Consider the following 23792-nt stretch of genomic DNA (forward strand, 5'->3'; position numbering starts at 1 on the left):
TAGGAGGTAGGAGTATCATGTTGTAAGGGACTCTATAAAGCTCCTGGATTCCTAGATGTCAGCATAACACTTTAAAGAGCTCTGATCATGTATTGTATCTTTTTCTGCCTCATGAAAGTTTGCCCTGATAGGGCATGTTAATAGGATGAGAAAAGTAGGTTATGAAGGGTCAAGTCTGCTGTTAAAAAGGGTGAGTAGATATTGTGATCAAGTGATGTCAGTCAGGAGCAAGAGATCATGATCACTGGAATGGCTACCAGGCTAGAATTTTTCAGCATGGGTTGCTGAGGTATTTACATTAGAAATTCTGTTTGTAAAGCTGTTAATGTGTTCTCTGCTCTTCTGAGGGATTTCAGGGGCAGTGTTGCCTGTCTTGGTTTTCTTTAGATGAGAAATCTTGGAAGACCTCACCTCTGCTTACGCTGTTTTCAGTTGCATACCAGAAGTTTGGATAGTGTGTGATGCTGGTCTTTTTCTATTTCTGTTGAGCAGATCTGTAAGGTTTCTGGGCCACCCCTGTTCAGCTACTTCCTAAATAGAAGTTATTCACCACTAAGGAAGTTTCTTGCTGTTTCCAGTACAAAATAACTGCCCATCAGGGGGGTGAGATTAAAACTTGGTCAGAGCTTTCAAATTGTGGGTGTATAGAATTAGCTGCTGTTTGAGATGTAAGGTTATAGGCCATATACAGCCAATACAGAAACGTTCAAAGAATGTTTAAGCATAGCCTTTTGTGGTTCTTGATGTCGAGTTTTGAGGGATGGAGGCCATCATGAGATGTGCATGGATTGACATGCACTTTGAAAGTGTGTAGTAGGTGCTAGTGAGGGAGGAGGGGAGGGTTGGTGGAGTCCACTGAAAGTTTAAAGTAAAAATGGGATTCCCAGTTTAGTTCAAGAACTGCTGACATTTAAAATAATTTTGGTGGATGATGCATTGAAAGGCTAACATTTATTTTCAGATGGATATTTTAGTCAAATATTTTTTCAGTTGAGGCAGCAAGACTAAATATTTACTTTATATTTTGTTTGCCTTTAGAATGTGATACATCAGAAAGTGACAATTCTTCTGAATGTGTTTTTGTAAATATGTTAGGTTGTATACCAGACCCCAAAGCCTACAGGAGAAGTGCATTTTACTGAAGCCTTTGATGATGGAATGCTTTCTGGGTAAGATTCACAGGATGTGTTACATCAGTGAATTTAGTTTGGATACATGTGTTCTTTGAAATTAGTTACGTTTTTCTGTTATGGAAATGTTCAGTGATGAATGAAACATTGTTCTTCATGAAGTGCTCAATATTTTGTTTGTTTTCAATCAAGTCACAGCTGACTTAACGATAACCCCATAGGGTTTTCAAGGCAAGAGATGTTCAGAGGTGGTTTGCCATTGCCTATCTCCACATGACCCTGCAATTCCTTCCTGGTTTCCCATTCAAATACTAGCCAGGGCCAAACCTGCTTAGCTTCTAAGATCTGACAGATTGGGCTAGCCCAGGTTCCAGTTCTTGTATTGTTAAATACATCTAATGAAAAACTACATTAAAATGAGTGTACAGTTAAACTTGAATCAATCAACATTTTATTTATATCCCGCCCTCCCCGCCGAAGAGTGGAAGAGCCACAAAAATTAAAAATTGAAATGTTTTCTCTCAATAATGATGGGCAGAAGTGCATTTTTTTTTGGGGGGGGGGAATCCCTGTATTATTTTTGGAATATTTGACCTACTTTGGAATAGTTCTGAATGTGAAAATCAGTATGAACCTGTGAGCAGCAACTAGGTTTGTATGTGCCAAACAATGAAAACAGAGGAATAAGCTACCTCAGGAACAGCTAGTGAAGTCTAGGAAGTAATGAAATCAGTAAAGTTAACCGTTTATATGATTGCCTTAAATACAAGCAGTAAATAAATTTTATATATAACTGTTTTATAGTGTTGGCACAAACTAACTATAATGTAAGGTCAGTTCTGTAACAGAATGATTCAGGAAGGAAAGGGACTGCCTACTTACTATACCACAGTATATAGGATGTATTATCAGTTATTACCCTGTTGTTGGTGCACTGTTTTCTACTGACATAGACCACATTTTGTACCAGTCTAATATTCTATGTTTTTTCAGATTTTTGTAGTCCTACTACATTGTTTATTAGATTAGATTTGATTGATTTGTTTTATGAGGTTCTTATCCCGCCCTCCCTGCCAAAGCAGGCTCAGGACAGCTCACAACAATTAAACAATAGACCATAATAACAATAAAATTCAATCAATTAAACATTTAAACAATTAATCAGATCAACAATTTTCACAATTAAAATAATTTAAACAGATGTCTCTTTATATTGATAGTATCAGCTGAATTCTCAGTGGGAAAGGTAGACAATATATATCATAAATAAACAATTACAGTAATGAAATATTATGTTATAGGTATTATCATTTAATAAAGAACATACTGAATCACTATCAGACAATGTTTTACTATTAATAAAATTACTTGGTTGAATACTTTTGTGTTTTACAAAGTACCTCCTGTGCCATTAACAACCAAGGGGCATTTACCTAATTGTTATTTTTTTGGTTTACTGTCAGTGGGTGTCGCAAAGTACATTGCGTCCAGTATTACAAGATAAACAAGGGCTCCACAATAGGTAATATAAATAAGATAATATTCAGATTAAAATATTTGGATATACTCCATAGTCCTATGTTAAGTGGTTTCCATGGCTGAGAATAGACTTGCAATAAACATTCTAATGCAGTGCTAAGGACAGTATGCTGGCACATTGCTGTAAAGCCTGTATGCCAGCATATGGCACCAATGTAACTAGTAAATATTTTATGGTCTGTCAGCCAAGAAAAACAAATGCCAAAAACAGCCTAACTCTGAACTGAGAACACTGCTACTACACAGTAATCCATAGTGATACCATCACACCTACCAATCATGGAGCAGTATGCTGCTGCTTTGTGAAATCAGCCAACCTGTGCATTCTGATGTAGTTATGCTTCTATGATGTCACCCTCTCTCTGCCAAAGTACAGAAAGGAACACAATTAACAATAGGAGAAGGGTCACTGAAACTGGAAATAAACTCAGACCCACAAGGCCACTGTGACCCAGAATTATTAAGAATAGTACACTATAGCATTTTGCAATATTTTAAAGCAAACAGGTATATTATAAGAGTTCAGTATACAAATTCTTTGTTGAAAACAATAATAGTGTTCAATTTACAAAGCAAGTTCACAATGGATGATCCAATTTCACTTCCTGTTTCAGTGCTTTCTTCAGGCTTGGGATTCTTAACAATTCCAAAAGATCATTGAAGAGCCATCGGAGCAATTGCCTGATCAAAAGATTACAGAGACGTTTCTGTCCCTTTGGAATTTTGTAAAATTGCATCTTCAATGATCTTTTGGAATAGTTAAATCAATAATAGCTAAATCAATAATTGTTTTTTTAAATTGTTCTGTTTAGACAGTAAATTTAGCATTAACCAGTAGAATTAATACCAGGTTTGTTCTATTACTTGGAAGAATTTGATTTTGTCTACTAAATATTTGATTTATTTTATAATTGCCTTGAACTATGTTTTTTAAATTCTTATTTTCAGTTTTAGTATTGATTATTTTCAGGATAATGGTTTGGCAGAGGATAACAATTTTTCAAATACTAATAAATTATCTTGACAGGTGGGTTTTATCTCAGACTAAAAAAGAGGATACAGATGAAGATATTGCTAAATATGATGGTAAGTCACAAGGTGTGTTCTGGTGAGAACCTAAAATTAAAGACTGAAAGTGAACCATTGTGTCAAAATATATTTTGAAATTCTCTTGGGTAATTGGATATCACATTTCTGCTTTCAGAAGTTGTTATATGTATTATATTTATACTGTTACAAGGATATGCTTTTCCATCACATTTTCCTATATTGAAATTATGGCATTATAGTCCACAAAGTCAAGGGTAATATCCCTATAGTGTGTGAAAGACAACTTTCATGGGTTTGAGCCCATATCATCAGGTGCCATGAAGTGAGCTTAAATAAACAATTAAAAAAAACCCACAGTAGAAATAAAAATGTGAACAGTGAATCAGATGCCCTAATTTGTATAATTTGTCACAGCTGAAAAGTGTACATTGTGATCATTCACAGTGACTGTGCTTAGTGATAACATGGATTGCTTAGTTATGTTTTAAAATTTATTTAGAGGTTTCTGTCCCATTTCTCTCCCTGCTGGCAATTCAGTGACTTGCCAAAAATATAAATTTAAACACAAAAAATCTCCTGGGCTGGTCCTGAATTAACTGAGCCAACTCCATTCAGGGTCACAGTTTTCAAGCCTCAGTGTCAAAGGCTCAGCCTCTGGCTATTTCCAGGCTAAGCATTTGGAATAGAAAAGGAACAGAAGTGGAAAGATATTTCCAGCCTTCCTCCCCTGCTAGCAATTTAACATCTGTAGAGACTGAGAAAATTATCAAACCTGTTGAGCCCTTTGACCTTGCTATCAAAGTATAAATAAATCTTTGGGATATAGATTTATCAAACTGAAGAACAGAGAAATCAGGTGCTGCTCATTATATCAAGTTTCTTTCCAGTGTTGCCTTCTATTCTCAAAAAAAATGAGGCATGTTTTGACCAGTAGTATGAACAGAATGCATGGTTAGGTTTCCGGGTTATGTCGCTTTGAGCTCAGCAGGGTCCATGGGTTGTCTTGCCTGCAGCCCCTCTGAATCAGGTGGGTGGAAGGGTGCCACAGATGTAACACCCCCAAAAAGACCCTGAAGGGGTCTTCTTTCAGCATGGGACTTTTACAGCAAGTCAGGGGCGCAGCAGTGGCTGTTCCTGTTCTTGTATGCCCTGAAGCTCCCCCCATCATGATAGCCAATACAGCAGAAAGAGGTGAACGCCCGACTGCTTGCTTTTCTTTCTCTCAATAAGCTTCTGATCTATCGCTTCTCTACCTCAAGCATGACAATTCTACGTGGCAAGTAAGTGTGCTTTCAATACCACTAGCTAATGGGTCGTTTTACATAACAACAAGCGGGTCAGTTCAAAGGAAGGGAAAGAGGTCGATTACATCTTTCCCTGTGAACGAGGCTTTGAAAAGTTAAAGAACATTTTTAAACTTTGGAAATAAATCAGAATTAATCTGAATATAGATATTTAAATTGACCCGGATTATAATTGGATATCTGTTAAAGAGGCTATTATTTGGCTGCAATATGGTCTGAACAAAAATGAGATATATTTTAGAGAGATTTCTCTTTGTCATCTGATGGAAATTGAAATGCTAACAAAATCTCAGCTGGAGGAGATTTGGAAAGACAGACTATCTGGGTCTCTGAGCTACTTTTCAACTTGGATTAATAGACTGAGTTTGTTGACAGAGAAAAATGGCTTTGCCAAGCAAAATCTTTTATAAAAAAGACATTTTAAGCAGCATAAATTCTCTGAAGCAGGATCTTGGTTCATTAACAGAGTTAAGAAACAAATGGGTGCTTTTGTGCTGAAAGCTAGCGAAATCTCCAATCTACACAAGCAAAGTGTTAAAGAGAACCTGGTGACGTCTGTGGAAGTGAAATGGGAGGGTGATCCGCTGAGAAACGAACAAAAGAAAACCAGAATGGAACCCTATGGCATAGTTAAAAAGAAAGACCGGAAATCAAGACTGATTTAAGTTATGTCGAGAGGAACAAAGGCTGTGGAATTCTTCCTAATTTTACTGAGAGGGATGACTGCATTAAGGAGAAAGAAGGTGCATCTTAACCAAAAAATCATGATGTGGAAATTTTTCAGGAAGAAGGGTTTTTGAACTAGCTCTCTCTCCGTGGATAGTCGGATATGGAACTTGCCAACACAAGGAAACACATACCACAGAAGAGTTAACTTAGATTAACTTTTAAGAAAGCAGAAAATATAATTATTTTGTAATCTGATAAATTTGCTTTTAATAGATAAAGATATTTGTTTCTTATGCTTATTATAATGACGATATTGTTAAACTAACAAGCTAGTCTGTATTTTGAATATGGTTGAATTAAGCAGTAAAAAGATGTGGAAATCTTTGAGGAAGAAAGATTTTTGAATTGTTGTTCCCACTGTGGGCAATTAGATACGGAATTCTTAATAAGAACTGATATGCGATTTCAAAAGGGTAAGTGAGATTTTAAAGATGGGAAAGTTTTACAAAAATGTTATATAAATAAATAGTTAATTTGGATCAATTGTTAAGAAGCTAGACTGCACAATTGTGTGCTTTGTCTGAAGAAATTGTCTATAATGAGAGAGAAATTATTGTGTTCTGTTTTTAGCTTGTTAAGGATAAATATATTTGTCTTAGATTGTATTAAGGAGAGAGAAGGTGCATTTTAGCCATAAATCAGGATATAGAATTTTTTAGGAAGAAGGGTTTTTGAATTGTTGCTCTTTCTCTCTGTGGGTAGTTGGATATGGAACTCTTAATAAGAACAGATACGTGATTTTTAAAGGTCAAGTGAGATTTTTGGGTTATATTAAGTTGCTTTTCCTAGAACAATAGGGATATAAGAGTTAAAGGATGGGAAAGTTTTGAGAAGAATTTTAAGAAAGAATGGTCTTCAAAATGTTATATAAATAAATAGTTAATTTGGATCAATTGTTAAGAAGGCAGACAGCACAATTACTTTGTAATCTGGCAGATCTGCTTTTAGTACGTTTGTCTGGAAAAACTGTCTATACTGAGATAGATAAATTACTATGTTGTATTTTTTTTAGCTTGTTAAGGATAAAGATATGAATTTTATATGCTTATTTTAATTATGATATTGTTAAACTAACAAGTTAGTCTGTGCTTTTTATATGGTTAAGCTCAGCCAGCCAGTTTTGTGTTGAAATTGCTCTGACATTTTTATACTTATATATGTTGAAGAAGAATTGTTTAGACTTGTATTTCAAGTAATAGTTTAGAAAAAAAATTATAATGAAAGACAAAGAAGGTAAAATATATGGAGAACTTCATACTTGCAGATAGAAAGAATTGGGTATTTTATTTGGAGGTAGAATTATAACTGTTATATTTGTATTCTTTGTTTCGGTTTTTCCCATTCTGTATACACCCCTTCCCCTCTTTAATGTATCTATGCTTGTGCTTCTTCTTTTTTGTAGTTAAAATCAATAAAAATTATAAAAACCAAATAGAATGCATGGTTGTCCTAAGCTAAACTTTGTATATTGTGTAAGAATCTTAGCTTGAACATGTTCAATAAGCCTTCAGTAATTTCAGTCAGTATTAATAGCTTCTTCATATAGTAAATGAAGTGGAGTTTGAATTGAAAAATAATGCATATAGGAAGATTAACATTTTGCTTTTTTGCCCTTAATGAAAGTTTCATCAGGCTATAGAAGTAGGGTGTGAGTATTATTGGGAGTTTTCAGCCAGTAATATAGAAAGGCTTATCTATACGTGCAAGTGGCTGGGAAATTGAAATTCCTAAATGACCTATTCCTTCTCAAAATGACCTCTTCCTTTTCTTGTGAGTGGCTTTAAGGATATTTTTTTTCTTGTACATGGAGCACTACGATAAATTATGTTCATAATAAAAGGGTTTATTATTGGTAGACATACTTAATAGTTAAAGGATTTTGCTGTGTGGCCCAAGACACATGTGTGAATTGAATAGTTGTGAGCTGGAAAATTCTAGAGCAGGGGTGTCAAACACCCAGCCCGCAGGCCACAACCAGCCCGCCCAGGACTTTAGTCAGGCCTGTGGAGCTCTTCCCCTCCTCCTCCTCCCCCCCCTCCTGTCCTCACCCTTTGAAGCCCCGATGCTGTGGACACCATTTCCAGCTCATTCTGCCTTGTCTTTCCTGGCTTCTGGGCTTGCAAAGCTAAAAGGAAAACACAAAATGGATTTTACTTTGAGATCTCTGCACCCACTGATCTTAACAGAAAATCAGTTCCACTGATCTTTACAAAAATCCATTCCATGTTTTTCTTGCATCATGCTGCAGTGTATTTCAATGGACTGGAGCCAAGGCTGCGTTTTGCAGCTTTTTGCAGCATTGATGGCCAGTTGAAGCTCCTTGAAGATAAAAGGGTTGCTCCTTTGAGCCAGCTTGCCTCTGAGGAATGACCTGGTGATTAGTGAGTACTCTAACCTGGGAACCCACATCTGAAGGGGGATATTATACTGGAGAGTGCCATCGCCAATCTGAGTAGACTGAGGGGGGGAGCTTGCAAAACCTAAGCATTTCATGTTTTCCTAGGCTCAGAGTATTTTATATTTTTAGTTTATATTTTAATTTCTGCTGTGATCTTTGTGCTTTTTATTATTTTTTTAAAAAAATTGCATTGCCAAATCCCAGTATTCCCCTATCCATTTTAAACAAAATATCAAAAGAGTTTTAAGCATGTTTTAAGTTTAAAATAATATCTTTAATTGTGTTTATCTGTATCCTTTATAAAGTTTATATCTCCCCTATCTGGCAATACATTTTATGGCACACATGGCTCGGCCCCACAAAGTCCCATTATTGTCAAATCTGGCCCTTGTAGCAAATGAGTTCGACACCCCTGGTCTAGAGATTCAAGAATTTTGTACATACACTAAAATAACTGGACAAAATATGGCTGTTACTACATCATAATTGATTTATTTTCCTGTTATACTTGTTCTTCCTATTTCTGTTTTAGGAAGATGGGAAATAGAGCCACTAAAGGAGAATATGGTGCCTGGTGACAGAGGATTAGTATTAAAATCAATAGCAAAGCATCATGCAATATCAGCTATGTTAACACAACCATTTATTTTTGATAGTAAGCCACTTATAATTCAGTAAGTATATTTTCATACTTTGATACTGCAGTTGAACTGGCTTTCAAAATCATCATAGCTAATAATTCCCTAATGGTGGTGGCCAAATGGAGTGACTGGCACTCAACAAATCATTGGCCCATCATGCATCAGTCACCACCTCTGGGTTCCCATTGGCTGAATCCTCTGTCCTCCGCCTACTGCATGCCCAGGAAGAGTCTTACCTCAGAGACAGACACATCTGCAACACTTATCTGTGTCCTCTCCATCAACCGGCTTCAGAAAGGACTGCGGCTCTTCTGTTTCCTCACAAAGCGTTTCCTCAGAAACCATGGCAGCTGCCTCTTTCCTATCACTCCCAGTTTGGTGTAGTGGTTAACTGTGTGGACTCTTATCTGGGAGAACCAGGTTTGATTCCCCATTCATCCATTTGCAGCTGCTGGAATGATCTTGAGTCAGCCATAGCTCTCGCAGAGGTTGTCCTTGAAAGAGCAGCTTCTGAGAGAGCTCTCTCAGCCCCACTTACCTCATAAGGTGTCTGTTGTGTGTGTGGGGGGGAGGTAAAGGAGATTATGACTGCTCTGAAAGTATAGGGTGGGATATAAATCTTATCTTCTTCTCTCCTTCCTCTCCTCAGCCTCGCCCTAGAACAGATGAGGATTGGCCCACTGGGGAAGCTGCTAGCCAGGGCCTGTTGCTAAGCAAACTAGGTTGCTTCTATCAGTAAAGGGAGAGCCCTCAGCTGAATATAATGCCATAGAGTCCACCCTCCAAAGCAGTTATTTTCTCCAGGATGGGGAGAGAGATCTGTTGTCTGATTGTGATCCCAGGAGATCTTCAGGCTCCACTTGGAGGTTGACTACTCTAGGCCTGGCAGCACTGGGTGACTTGATGCCACTTGACTAGCATGACAACTAGGCCTGGCTGCTTACTCCTGTTCAGCAGCAGCCCTCCCTATGACAGCCAGTGTGACTTAGCAGTTGCCGACTCCAGGTTGGCAAACTCCTGGAGATTTGAGGGATGGAGCCTGGAGATGGTGGGTTTGAGGAGGGATGGGACCTCAGACAGGTACAGTGCCATAGACTCCACCCTCCAAACCAACCATTTCCTTCTGGGGAACCATTTTTGCCAGTCTCCAGGTAAGGGCTGTAGACCACTCAGAATTACAACTGCTCTCCAGGTGGCAGAAGTCAGCTGCCTTGGAGAAAATGTATACTTTGCAGGGTGAACCCTGTGTCATTATACCCTGCTGAAATTGCTTCCCTCCTGCTTTTGTCCACGCTATGGAGAAAGACTACTTTTCCTAGGTAGAGGCTGCAGGGAGTGGGGAGGAGATGGAAAGCTGATCAGTTCCCCTACAAAAAACAGCTGCCTTAAGGAGCTACTCTATGGTATGCCAAAACACAGCCAGGCAAAAAAACCCAGATTATGCCACAAGCTCATGCTGATGCTAAATGCCACAAGGCTGAACATGACAGGAAAAGGTGGCAGCAATGCAGTGCAATCAAAAGGAGTTCTCAGCTTCAGAATCTGTGTGACTGTCATCATGCCCCCCTGCACCCCCATAATTATTCTTCTGACTGGCATGACTTAACTAGACCTGACTACTTGCTTTTGTTCAACTAGAAAACACGAGATTTCTCCCTTGTTCAATGAAAACAATGTACTTAATAACACAATTGCATGAAAAATACACAAAACAGTGGTAATACAGATGACAAAAAATTTAAAATGTTGTAACATGCACGCTGTTACCAGTAAATAAAATGGTCAAAAATACATAAACCAAGTTCCAATACAATTCCAGGCTTCTAAGGAATATGTAAAAAATTCAACACTCAAGAGTAGTATGAATATAAATTCTCCAAATGTGCATAAAGTAGGTTTTCAATGGAATTTTGATTGTTGTACTTCCCATTTTGATAAATATCTTTATCAAGAGATGTGCATATAAACAAATTAAGCCTTTACACTGAGGTTCTCAAAACTATGCATCAAGTTCAAAATATTTTTAATGCTTCTTATTTCTGGAGCCTTGCAGCCTCGAACATTCGTAACACAGTGGTACATTCTTCCTCCAGGCTAGAAGCTCGCAATGATCACTCACAATTTTTTTACATATTCCTTGGAAGCCTGGAATTATATTGGAACTTGGTGGTTTGGTTTATGTATTTTTGACTGTCATGGAAAAATTCTGAGTTGGCCCCTTTATGAAAACAATCCTTGAAATTTGTAAGTCATTCATACACTTTTTGAAGCAATTAAAATCACTTGTTGCCTATAAGCTTTGTAGAATTTAGCTGCCAGAAGAATTTAGGTCAGGAGAGTTTATCTAAGGAGAATTTCAGATGGAAAAGGAGTAAAAATTGGCACGAAATATGTTTTGCTTAACTGAAGATGAAAAACTGTAGATAGCAAAAATCTCTCACTGGGCATTATCTGAGTCCAGTTTGAGATAAAAGAAAAATGGACATTAGCCAACATGGGAGTCCATCTGCACTAGCAGGTGCAGAGAAATATGTCAAAGTAAGATTAATAGGAAAGATATTTATCTGAGATAAGTATGTGAGAAGAGTTCTCATAGCTAAAAGCTATATAAGCCTCAAGTTTTTCCCCATATCTCGCTGCCATATCAGAAAGCTGAATTGTTGTATTGGGTGCCAGCCATTTTCTTTTAGAGATCTCTAACAGATATGTGCTGAGAGAACTTAGAAAAATTTTCAGAGTTTTGAGATGTAACCTTTGAAATGCTTAGAATTTAGCAGGTACAGAAAATTATAAGAGTCTCTAACAAATAAAGCATAGTGTGTAAGTGTGTTACCTATAACTGGAAATTGTTTTGCCTTTTCTATTAGCAACTTGGATATGGAGACAAAGTTTTATCAGTTGTTCATGGAACAGTGACTCTGTGTTTCTTCTTGTATTAGATGCTGGGGAAATAAGCTTTGTTTTGAGAAACAGTGCTAAGAAAAAGTGTCTACATAATATAAGGAAATAACAGGGAAAATTCCCAAATATTGATCACTGTATTTATTGACAGCAGTGTGTGTGTGTTACAACATTTTGACTTTTTTGCCATATGCATTGCTAGTGTTTTATGTATTTTTCATGTGTTTGTGTAATTAAGTACATTGTTTTCATTGAACAGGACAGATACCTGGTGTTTTCTGGTTGCGTAGTCTTTCTCCTCGTCCCTGGATTTTCATTGTTGCTCTTGTTCAACAGCAGCCCCCCATGACAGCCAGTGTGACTTAGCAGTTGCCAACTCCAAGTTGGCAGATTCCTGGAGATTTGAAGGGTGGAACCTAGAGACAGTAAGGTTTGAGGAGGGGTGGGACCTCAGACAGATACAGTGCCATAGACTTTGCTCTCCATAAAGCCATTTCCTCCTGGGGAACTATTGTTGCCAATCTCCAGGTGAGGGCTGGAGATCACTCAGAATTACAACTGCTCTCCAGATAGCAGAGATCAGCTCTCCTTGAAGTGTGTGTGGGGGAATGAATGCCTTCACTTGGGTGGGTGACAGTGGGGGGCACTTGCTCAGGGCCTCTATATAGAGCCCATTGTATTTTTCTTCACAACAGGACTTATTCCTAGTTACCCAGGGCTTTTATCAGGCCCCAGGCTCTTTCCTTCCCCCTCCTGTCCTCCCTGTTTGAAGCTCCAAGACTGATGAAGTTCCCTGCTCTTTCGGTTCCCTGCCTTTTCTGCCTTGTCTTTGCAAGCTGCAGCACGGACAAAGCTGCAAGGAAAACAATGAACAGACTTTCCATCAAAGCTGCAGGAAGAGCACGGAGTGGATTTTCCATTAAGGACTTTGTGCCCAGATAGATAGGGCCAAGGGACCTTGATGGAAGATCCCTTCCACGTTTTCCTTGCAGATTTGTGCTGCAGTGTGTTTCAGTGTAATGGAGTTAGTTTCATTTTCAGCATTCCTATATAGACAACTGAAGCTTAGGCTTCATGGAGTGGTGTTCTTGCAAATAAAGAGTTGATGCTTTGAGCCAGCTTCATTTCTGCTCAATGGACCTGACCTAGTGAGTACTGTAACCTGGGAACCTACAGCCAAAGGGGCATATTATACTGGAGAGCCATTGCCAATCTGAGGAGACCTGGGGCAGGGGGAGAGAAGCTTGCGATGCCATTTCATTGTTTTCCCAGGCTCAGAACATTTTATATATTTAGTTTCTGCTGTGATCCTTGTGCTTTGTCTTGATGTTTTATTTTTAAAATTGCATTGCCAGACTCCACTATTCCCCCACCTTCCAAAATATTGCAAGAGTTCTAAGCATGTTTATATTTTAAGTTAAAAAATATATTTGTCTGTGTCTTGTATAAAGTTTATATTTCCACTACTTCACATTACATTTTATGACACACATGGCCCGGCCCCACAAAGTTCCAGTTGTGTCAGATCTGGCTCTCCCAAATGAGTTCAACACCCCTGTGTTTAACTTTTAATAGTAACATTTGAAAGTTGGAATAAACAAATTATTATTCAGGACAGACATGGGAATAAAATGGGGAGGAGACACACACATTGGGCAAAGTGTAACCAAATAGCCAAGTGTGTACTTAATACATACTATTCTCATTGTGCAGGTATGAAGTAAATTTTCAAGATGGCATTGATTGTGGTGGCGCATATGTTAAGCTTCTTTCCAAAAGTGATGACTTGAATCTGGTATGTTACAATTGGGGAAAATAATTAGAAATAGTTCATTTAGGGGGAGGCTAACTCCCAGAACTTTGGGTATGTGACCTGCTGTGGTTCTGTAACATATTCAAGGAAGTTACATAATAAAATTGCAGTCCATACCTGGTCCAAGGTGATGCATGAGGAGCAATGTGGAGGTTCATAAGAGAAAAAGGCATTTGTCTTCAGTCTTCTGTGCAGTCCCACATCGGGGGATTGCACACATGCAGGCCTGCTGCCAGAGGAAACACTTCTAGCTTCCTAGGAGTAGAGAGGGTGCCCTCTCCCCTTTGGTGCATGCTCAGAATGTTACCCACCAAAAAAAATGCCAAAGGAGAGGAGCATCATTTTCCCTCAGTTCTTCTTTTCCTGCTGAGCATAGAGGAGCAGTTTCTAGCTTCACGTTCTACTGACCTTATATCTTAATTGTTCTTTCTTCATTGGATTCTTTATTGGACCCATCACGACCCATCACATAACTCTGGGCAATTCTTCAGGTCAGTTCCCACTGAAATGCCCTCAAAATCCCTTTTTAAAAAGTGCCTTCAGTGTGGCACAAAAATACCTCACACAGATGAACACTCCCTGTATGTTATCTGCCTAGGGGAGTCTCGCAATGTCGGCAAACTCAGCACCTTTTGCATTTGCCAACAATTTACCCCCATGGCTAGGGTAGATAAGAACCTGTCTTAAAGCCACCCTGTGGGAATGTGCTGTTTTGAGTTTGGATAAGCTGGCAGCTAAGTCATCTGCCTTGTGTGAACTTATTCTGAGGGCTGAATCTGTAGCTTCAGCATGTTTGGTTCCAATTCTGAATCTTCACTGACCTTTGTCCCCGACTTTGGACTCCTCTGCCCAGTGGAGCAAGTCTGAGCCTCTGGCAGTGAAGGCACGCTTGAAGTCAAAGTATTATGACAAGACTTTGGTTTTGGGCTGTCCTAAGCAGTGTGAAAGGCCATCGAGAATTCTGACCCAAGATTCCCCAGAACCTGTACTGTTGGAGGATATCTTATCTCTGGTTCCACATGCACTATTGCCACATTGTCAAGAGCCTGACAATTCTGGTTTTGAAGGTGAACCTCTCTTGCTTCTTCTGGTTCCTGCAGTGATAGAAAAACCAGGTCCAGCTTCACAGACCTTGGTTCTAATGCAACAGGGCCAGCATGCAATGCCAATCCAGCCATCTCCACCTTAGCCTTCATTGGGTGCCCCTTGACTTTTCCTACACTAGCAGAGCCCATGGCCAGCATACCCACCTTTCCCATAGCCATTGAGGTGATCCTCAGATTTCAAATGCAGCTGCTTCACAAGCATGAGCCTCAGTTTTATTCCAGGCTCTGGTCTCATACTTCCATTCAGGAACCCCCTCAGTGACCCCGGAACACTTCTCTGACTCTGAACAAGAGGGAGGAAGGTTCCCATTCCAATCCCAGTTCAGAGGTAGCCACTGATCCTTCTTCAGACAAGGCTATTGGGGACACCACTCCAGTTTCCCCTGAGGACTTATGCCTATTCTCTAAGCAGATGTTTAGAATCGCAAAATCACTGGAACTGAATATTCTGTCCGCCACTCCAACACCCAAGGATAAGATCTTTCAGCCCTCTATTTTGCTGCCCCTATCTCTATCACCCTTCCAGTTCTTGAGGGTTTCTTGGACAGGGCTAAGAGCATACAGGAAGAGCTATCCACTGTCCAAAATCACAGAAATAAGGAATTAATGACCTGATTACCCTAAGTAATTATGTCAAGCAAGAACTAGCAGATGCAGTGGAGGATGTATTAAATTCTCTTTTAGCAGTCTTCACCACTATCTCATTTTTTGAGTGCTTGGCAGAATATCACCACTGATTCCTGTGTTTTGGCTACCGTAAAAAAGGGGTACAAAATATGCGTTGGGTCTTGAGTCAAAGCTCCAGTGTTCCTAAGACATTTCCACATAGAGGTTAGCAATGTTTGACACACATGGGCTGCCCATTGTAGTGCCCTTAATCTGCAAGAAGAATTGTTCACAGTACCTGAAATAATTGTGCTCTAAAATGATATCCACTAAATCAAGCAGAAAATGTGAAGGATGTGAAGTTTTAGTTAACAGCATGGCTCCTAAACCCTTCCAATTAGCCTTCTTCTCAGGGATACTGAAGGTAGTTTTACACTTTAGAAAGCTTTCTGCCCACAATTCCTACACTTGGAAATGGGATAATTTTACTATCTAGCCAAAAGTTTCCTTTTGCCCCTGGTTCTGGAGTACCTTTTGTCCCTTAAGAACTTGGAACTGACTCCTTCTTTAGTGAATATTCGTCTGTCTGCAATTTCATCCTTTCATGAATCTGTAGATGGCTCATCTGATTTTTCACATCACCTTTCTAGACAATTCCTCAAGGGTGTCTCCAGTTTGTGTCCTCCAAGGCCCCTTGTGATGGCTCAGTGGTCTCTGTCCTTGGCCCTGTCTCAACTAATGTTGCCTCCCTTTGAATTACTTCAAAGTTGTTCTGCCCTGCTGTGAGCCTTCTCTGTGAGTTGTGGTTTGCACTCTTGGAGGGGCTTGATGGCACAGGAAGTACTGATGGAAAATGACACCCCTCCCCCTCAGGTTTATGGGATGGCTAGATTTAGAGCTGCATCCATTTGGTTCCTTACACATTCAGATGCTTACATGCAGGTCTCTGACAAATAGTCTTTTGCTTGTGAAAGGAGTGGTGACAGAAGAAAGTGCTGGCTGTAGGAAGCTCCCATTTGCAGAGAAGCTTACAGGATAAATGGAAGTGAAATATTCAGCAGCATCTCTATATAATGCTTACTATTATATATTGTCATTATTTGAATGAAAAATAATTTCATAAATATTTGGTGTTTAACTTCTACTAAGCACACTTGGAGGTTCCATTGGAAATTGCACAGCTAGGGTCAAAGTAAGCAAAGATTTTTTTTAAAAAAAAACTTTTGCTGTCTAAGATTATTCTTGCTTCTATTCTACAGGAATACTTCTATGATAGAACACCATACACAATTATGTTTGGACCGGATAAATGTGGAGAAGATTACAAACTACACTTCATCTTCAGGCATAAACACCCTAAAACTGAAGACTATGAGGAAAAGCATGCCAAACGTCCTGATGTAGACCTTAAAAAGTTTTATACTGACAAGAAGACTCATCTGTATACTCTTGGTAGGCTTAAATTTTTGAAGTTGTATATAGAAAAATAAGATAGAGGTGGAAATATTCTTAAAGCTCCAGAATTTTTAGTTGCTTGGAGATGTAAATGTAGATTTTGAATAATATAACAATTATTAGGAAAGGAAATTGTATGAAATTGGAGTATTGGGGTAACAGAAAAAGTCCTTTCTATGACAGCATCTGTTCACTTGACATTGCTAATCCAAATAAATATTACATATTCAAAGGATCCCTTCATCTAACAAGAAGTCATGAACACAGCCCAAGCTTTTTTTACCCCACCAATACAACTTGCCTTTGTATGTCAAAGAGACTCGTCAGCATTTTTGAAGACATCTGTATGCAAAATAGAACTTTTCTGACAAAAACAAAATTGCAAGTAGTCTGTGTGAATTCTTTGCTTCAGAGTTCAAAGAAGTTCAACAGACCTTTACACTTCATGCAATACAGAAATAGCCTTTTTTTTGCGGGGGGGGGGGGAGGTTTACATTCATGAAGGCAATTTATGTTAAAGTATGTAAACTTATAAATCTTTACACTGAGGTAGGGCAAGGACTCTGGTCATTTGACTGGTCGATTAAATTTCACAAAGGTCCTTGTAGTCAAAAAGACTTTTGAAAATCTCAACTTCTTAAAATTGCACCTCTCATTTAAGATCAGTAACCTGTGTCATGAAACTTTCCTGAGAGTTTCTGTTCTTCCTACAATAGAGTTATATGCATGCTGTATTGATTCTTTCGAAAACATGGTAAAAGTTTACTACTAAGGATCTGCTTTCATTCAGTATTCCTTAGCAAGTCATTGTCATATACCTATAACCTCATTTTGAATACACTTAATCAAAAGTAAATTCCATTCTAAGCAGGGTCAACTGTGGTTAGTACTTGGATGAGAGACTGTCCTTAAAATACCCAGTTGGGAGGCGGAGCAGACTTATTCAGCCACCTCCCTGAATATCCTCCCAGCCCCCAGTAGGGGTCAGTCACCAGAGACTGACATGACTTCCAGGTGCGTGCGCGCACACACACACACAATTTTAAAAATTAAATTCCATTTATTTAATTGGGACAGCATAGGGAGTATTCAGGAAGCTCATCAGGAGGACAGGCAAGGTCGTGGTTAACTTGTGGGGCATGGTAGTGTATCTAAGGTAGACTCTCATGGTAAACTGGGGAAGACAAGGTGTCCTAAGCTAAGGGCATACACTTCCAGGGCAAAAAGGGTGGACTTGGGTGATGTAATCCTTGTTCCATCTGCTGTGGCCTTATTCTGAGCCTTAGTGAACCCCAAAGAGGCAAGGCACAACAGCAGAAGGGAAGAGGGCGTCTCCTGCAATGTATGATCCTCACAGTAGTATATCAGGATTTCAGTGTTCAACATATTTCACCTTGTAATCTTTCTTTCCTCTCCAACCCACTGCCTGTTCTGCAGGGTTTAAGTTTTAAATGCCGCCACTGTGAAGGAAACTTTCTCTGTATTTACTGCTTTCTGTCATGATGTAGGTTCCTGCCCTTATTGTTTTAATTTACCTTGCATATACTACAATAGGAGATATTCCTCAGCTGTAGATATCCCTACGGTGTTACAATCTTATCCTTCCACTGGATTATATAGCTATGGTTCTAACTGTTGCCTGAAAGCCTATGTCTTCAACAGGTAGTTTGTGAGCTACTGGAAGATTGCTAGCTGCCACAAAGTAGCTCACAAAAAATATCCTCTGGGCTTTTTAAAAAGGCTTTTATTACATAGGATTTTTGTCTGAACTACTTGGTTGATAGCTTCATTTCTTGTACTCTTTCTAGTCTGTTCCATTTCTAGGAAATAATCAAACTTGGTAAAATGCCAGTGTTGGGGAAGTATTTCTTCTGCAGTGTGTCCCTGTATTGTGCACCTTCTGCTTCTCTGATAAGATTGTTTGGAGCCAAAAGTTGTGGTTTTCACAATATTAATTTCTACCATAACCACCCTGCCACCTTCTGTTTTATCAGCAATGCTGCAAACACCACAGCTTTTGTATAGAAATACAATTCTGTTCATATCCATTACAGCTGTGAAAGTGCAAGGATTGGGTCCTCTGTCTCAGATGTGGAAGCTAAAGCATATAAATGGCAACTTTCCTATCTCTGAGTAGTTTCTTATGCTTCTCTGAGGCTCAAGTGAAATTGCCTTCCCCTCTCTTCCATTAGTAGAAGGGAAGGTTAAGATCTGCTCTGTTGAACAAGCAAAAGGTGTCCTATCTGATGTTGAATCAGCAGAGGACTTAGGTGCTTTTAACTTCTCCTGTTTGGAAATCCTCCTTAAATTATAATTTGGCTATATCAGTGGATATTGTCCTTCATCTCCCTCAGATGATCTCAGGTTCTGTATAAGTTTGGCAGACTTCTGTATGTTTTAGATACAGAAGTGCAAGAACCTCCACTAAAGAGTATGGACTGGTTCCAGTGTAAGCTGCATCCCCTGCCATATTCCTGATGTCAGTAGTCCTGCTAGAGGCTACTAAAGATGTCTAGACCAAATCATCCTCAGTACCATACACATCTTATAGACAGAAGAATATGAAAGTAAATGGATAATTCTTGTTTGGCTCTGTTATAAGGAAGATAAAAAAGATGGAATCATAGACGGAAGCTGCATTCCATGGTTCTCTTTGTTTGGCTGCTCAGCTACCAGTATATACAAGTAAGGAGTGGTACTGTCTCTGCCAGCAACTGACAGCTCTTTGGCAGTATCTGCCAGAAGATTTATAATCATTTTAAATTCACCTAATCAAAAGCTGTCAAGACTTACAAGAAGCAAATCAATATGTCCATACGTGTTGACTTCAGCCCATAATTTTGAGTTCTCATGAATGGCTGGGATTCACCTTACTCTTGGCAGATTCCAACATATGTATAGGAGATGTGTTTGTTGATGGGACTAGCCTTTTCTGTAATTTCATGGATAATGTGCTAGAAAGCATGGATAAAGATAATCTTGAAGAGAATAAAGATAAAGAGAATCTTGAAAGTTACCCAGACTTCATCACAGTTCCAGTCAGCACTTATGGTCTTGTTCTTCCTACATCACCACAGACCTCTTCTGAGACTCTGAACAAGAGAAGACAATGCTTCTTTACTGCAGAGTGCCTATATCATCCAAGACAAAGGCAGTATACTAATTAAAAGATTCCTTCAAAGTCTTTCAAACCGGAGAGCCGGTTTGGTGTGGAGAGCCGGTTTGGTGTAGTGGTTAAGTGTGCGGACTCTTATCTGGGAGAACCGGGTTTGATTCCCCACTCCTCCACTTGCACCTGCTAGCATGGCCTTGGGTCAGCCATAGCTCTGGCAGAGGTTGTCCTTGAAAGGGCAGCTGCTGTGAGAGCCCTCTCCAGCCCCACCCACCTCAAAGGGTGTCTGTTGTGGGGGAGGAAGGTAAAGGAGATTGTGAGCCGCTCTGAGACTCTTCGGAGTGGAGGGCAGGATATAAATCCAATATCTTCTTCTTCAAGGAACTCTCCAACTCATCAAAAACCCTGATGGGAACCAGATTGTAACCATTCCTGTCAGCATAGGAGTCAGAACAGGTCTTGACCATAATCAACACGTGATGTGCCATTGATTTGGATTCCCCCCCCCCCGCCCCCCGCCTCTAAGTTCTTCTGAATCTCATCCTTATATGTAAACTACAGTTCTCTGGAGCACATCTTAATGCAGCCACAGGTATCTAGCTTTGGAGATTCCTGGATGACACATTGCTACTAGAGACATTTCAATCTGACTTCCACCCGAGCCACGGGACAGAGACAGCATTGGTTGCCCTCACGGATATTCTCCACAGGCAGCTGAATCGAGGCAGGTCAGCGCTGCTAATACTACTTGATCTTACAGCAGTGTTTGACATAATCAACCACAGCCTCCTGACTTACCACCTCGCCAACACTGGAATCTGTGGTGTAGCCTTAAAATGGCTTACCTCCTTCCTTCATGGGTGGAACTATGAGGGAGAGTGTCTCCAAGGTACCCACTGGAGTGTGGGGTTCCTCAAGGAGCACTTCTCTCTCCCTGATGTTATTTAACATCTTCATGAACCCCCCTCGCCCAGTTAGCATGGAGTTTCAGACTGGGGTGTCATCAATATGCTGGTGACACATACAGCTATTTCTGTTGATGGGCAGCTGGTTGGATGCCATCCTCAGGAACTTGGCCGAGGGTTTGGAGGCTTTGGTTGGGTGGTTAAAGCAGAGTCGGCTAAAGCTGAATCCGGGTAGTACAGAGATTCTTTGGCTGGGTAGTGGGGAGGCTAGGTTGGGTTACCAGTTACCAACCCTTGATGGTGTCCCCTTAACACTAGTGCTGACTGTCAAGAGTCTGGGTGTGACCTTGGATGCCTCCCTGTCCATGGAGGCCTAGGTCATGAAAGTTGCTAAGCTGCCATTTCTCCAAGTCCACCAGGTTAGGTGACTGGCTCCCTACCTGTCCCACCATGACCTAGCCACAGTAATCCATGGAACAGTCACCTCTAGGATAGACTACTGTAATTTGCTCTATGCAGGCCTACCCTTGTGCCTGACATGGATGTACTAACCAATCTAGAGTGCGGCTGTTTGGATCCTTACCTGTGCGAAGCAAGCTGCACTGGCCTCCAGTGGAGAACCGGATCAAGTTCAAGGGTTTGGTTCTGACCTTCAAGACCCTTAGCAGTCAGAGACCCACATACCTTTGGGACTACCTCTCCCAGAATGCCCCCATAAGAGCATTATATTCTGAGACAAGAACCTCCTAGTGGTCCCTAGCCCAAGAGATATCTGGCTGTCCTCAACCAGGGCCAGAGCTTTCTTGGCCCAGGCCCCCACCTGGTGGAACTCTCTGCCAGAAAACATCCATGTCCTGCAGGAGTTATTACCTTTCTGCAAGGCATGCAAGGCAGAGCTGTTCTGCCAGGCATTTGGTTGAGGGTAGCTGTGGGACAGCACAAACACTGACATTCTCATACTCTCGCACCATTGTAATCGTAACCCTCTCCCAGGGAGGCTTTAGAAGCTTGTTTTCTTCTATCTGAAAGTATATACTGTATGACTGATGTTTTCAGGGGTTTAATTTTGGGTTTTAATTGAAACTATTGATTGTACCTTTTATGTGTTGTAAGCTGCCCTGAGCCCTACTTGTAAGGAAGGACAGCCTATTAAATCCAGTGTAATAAATATCTCATTTTTCTATCAACCTACAATAAACATCCATCAAAAAGTCCCCAAAAGCTTGCACTGTAGAGGATCTATCTCTCCAGACTATACTGATTAGCATACACAAGGAATTCCTCCCCTTCAAAAATTTTCTCCTGAGTAAGCATTATATGGAGCTAAACACCATCTATGCCATGCTACAGCTTCTGTTCTAGACATATGGACCTACATTCTATAGCTACAAGATTCCTGGTCTGATTTATTTCTCAGTTGAAGGCACATTTAATGATCATTTTTTCTGTTCATATTTGACATTCAAAATCTCTTGTTTCTTACATAGTTTGGAATGGTTTCTAAATTGTTCCTAAATTTACACCCTCCTGCTTGTCCTTTGGCTGATCTCTAGAATTTATTCCTTTCTAAACTTATTGTCAAACACTCAAGACTCATGGTGCCTTCCAGTTTACTGTCACTTCTTGTTGGTCATTACATCTATGAAACAAGCAAGTTAAGTGTGCAGTTTAAGATGAGATCCTCTGTTTAGACTTCCATGACAGCACAATATTGCTGCATCCACACCTCAGCTTCCAACCAAGTTGATGTTATCTTTCCATGTTATATAAAATATTATACTCCCTGATTTCAACCCACCCACCCCCACCTTCAGTGATGGACAGGGGACACTTCAAAGATGCCTCTTGTCTTACATTTATCACACTAAAGATTTCAGAAAGGATCCTACTGTGTTTCTGTTGCACAGTAGCCCGACTGACAACCTGAGTGGAATCTGCATAGTGTGTGGTCTCAGCTAGCTTGCCATGTTACTGGTTAGAAGAATCACTTTTGTCAAAAGTTCTGCACTACACTTGGCACAAGCCATTTCTACTTTTCTAAAGCGTGTGCCTGAGACAAATTTACCAAGCTGGAACTTGGCAACTACCTAACCTTCTTGTACTATGCCTTTGATATCCGTACATGGGAAGTGGGAGACAGTATTTGGACCAGGCTATATTTATTCAATCCTCTTACGCATTTGTATGTGGGATTGTACAGAGGTTGCAAAGAAGTAAAACAGGTTGCTTAAAGGGGCCATCAGTGCAGTCATACAGTCCACCCCCAGTTGACTTTCATTCTGTAACACTGGATTAGAAAAGCTACCCCTGGTAGTCTGAAAGAACTGAATGGGCATGTGTTTGTACTGAGAGAGACAAATGTTTGTAATCAGTGAAGGCAATTTGTGTGCCAGTTTCTTGATTAGAGCTCTAAAATATGGCCATGTTAGTCCTGCTCAGGTGAAGAATTCTTGTTTTGGATTGCACACATGATCATTCAGAGAATACATTAAAGGAAAGCAAGCTGTTAGTCTATGAGCACTTGAAATCTTAGACTTTCTTGAAAGCACCATATATTTAGTAGCAATGCTGCTGTTTGGAGAACCTTTTCTTTGTAAGTATCTCTGTTAATAAAAATGAGCAAGTGCATTTTTTCAGATTCTCTTCTGTTTCTTATGAAACCTACTCCATTTGAGAGGGGGGCTTAAAGGCAATTTGCCCTTTGATTTCCTCTGTTTACTTCATACTCCTGACTGATGCATTGAAATATTGCCAGTGGGCCTGACCTGGATAGCCAAGGCAAGCCTGATCTTGTCCGATCTTGGAAGCTAAGCAAGGTCCACTGTGGTTAGTACTTGGATCGGAGACTTTCTTGAAATACCCAAGAAGACAGAGGCATGCTCTATTCAGCCACCTCTCTGAATATCTGCCAGGCCCCCTGTAAGGGTCAATTATCAGAGGTTGACATGACTTCCAGGTGCAAACACACACTTGCACAAAAATATACAAAATACCAAAAAGAAAAATACTGCCAGTGGGATGGGAATTAGAACATTGTGTAATTGTTAAATCATTTCTCTGTGCATAAATCAGAAGTCACTGGTCCTTAATTTATATTTGACTG

The 23792-nt window shown here is 40.0% G+C and overlaps 1 protein-coding gene across 5 annotated transcripts in view; it reads left to right on the forward strand.

Annotated features, from left to right (window-relative positions):
• The window catches only part of CLGN (calmegin), a 52268-nt gene that overhangs the window by 10965 nt on the left and 17511 nt on the right, over nucleotides 1–23792 (forward strand). For all 5 annotated transcript variants that reach the window (XM_060246728.1, XM_060246730.1, XM_060246732.1 and 2 more), the window contains exons 3-7: nucleotides 1096–1169; nucleotides 3697–3755; nucleotides 8683–8824; nucleotides 13406–13487; nucleotides 16477–16669. In XM_060246728.1, the coding sequence (XP_060102711.1) occupies nucleotides 1096–1169; nucleotides 3697–3755; nucleotides 8683–8824; nucleotides 13406–13487; nucleotides 16477–16669 (550 nt within the window). The remainder of the gene's footprint in view (nucleotides 1–1095; nucleotides 1170–3696; nucleotides 3756–8682; nucleotides 8825–13405; nucleotides 13488–16476; nucleotides 16670–23792) is intronic.

Source organism: Heteronotia binoei, chromosome 9 (genome assembly GCF_032191835.1).
Source record: "Heteronotia binoei isolate CCM8104 ecotype False Entrance Well chromosome 9, APGP_CSIRO_Hbin_v1, whole genome shotgun sequence".
NCBI classification, from domain to species: domain Eukaryota; kingdom Metazoa; phylum Chordata; class Lepidosauria; order Squamata; family Gekkonidae; genus Heteronotia; species Heteronotia binoei.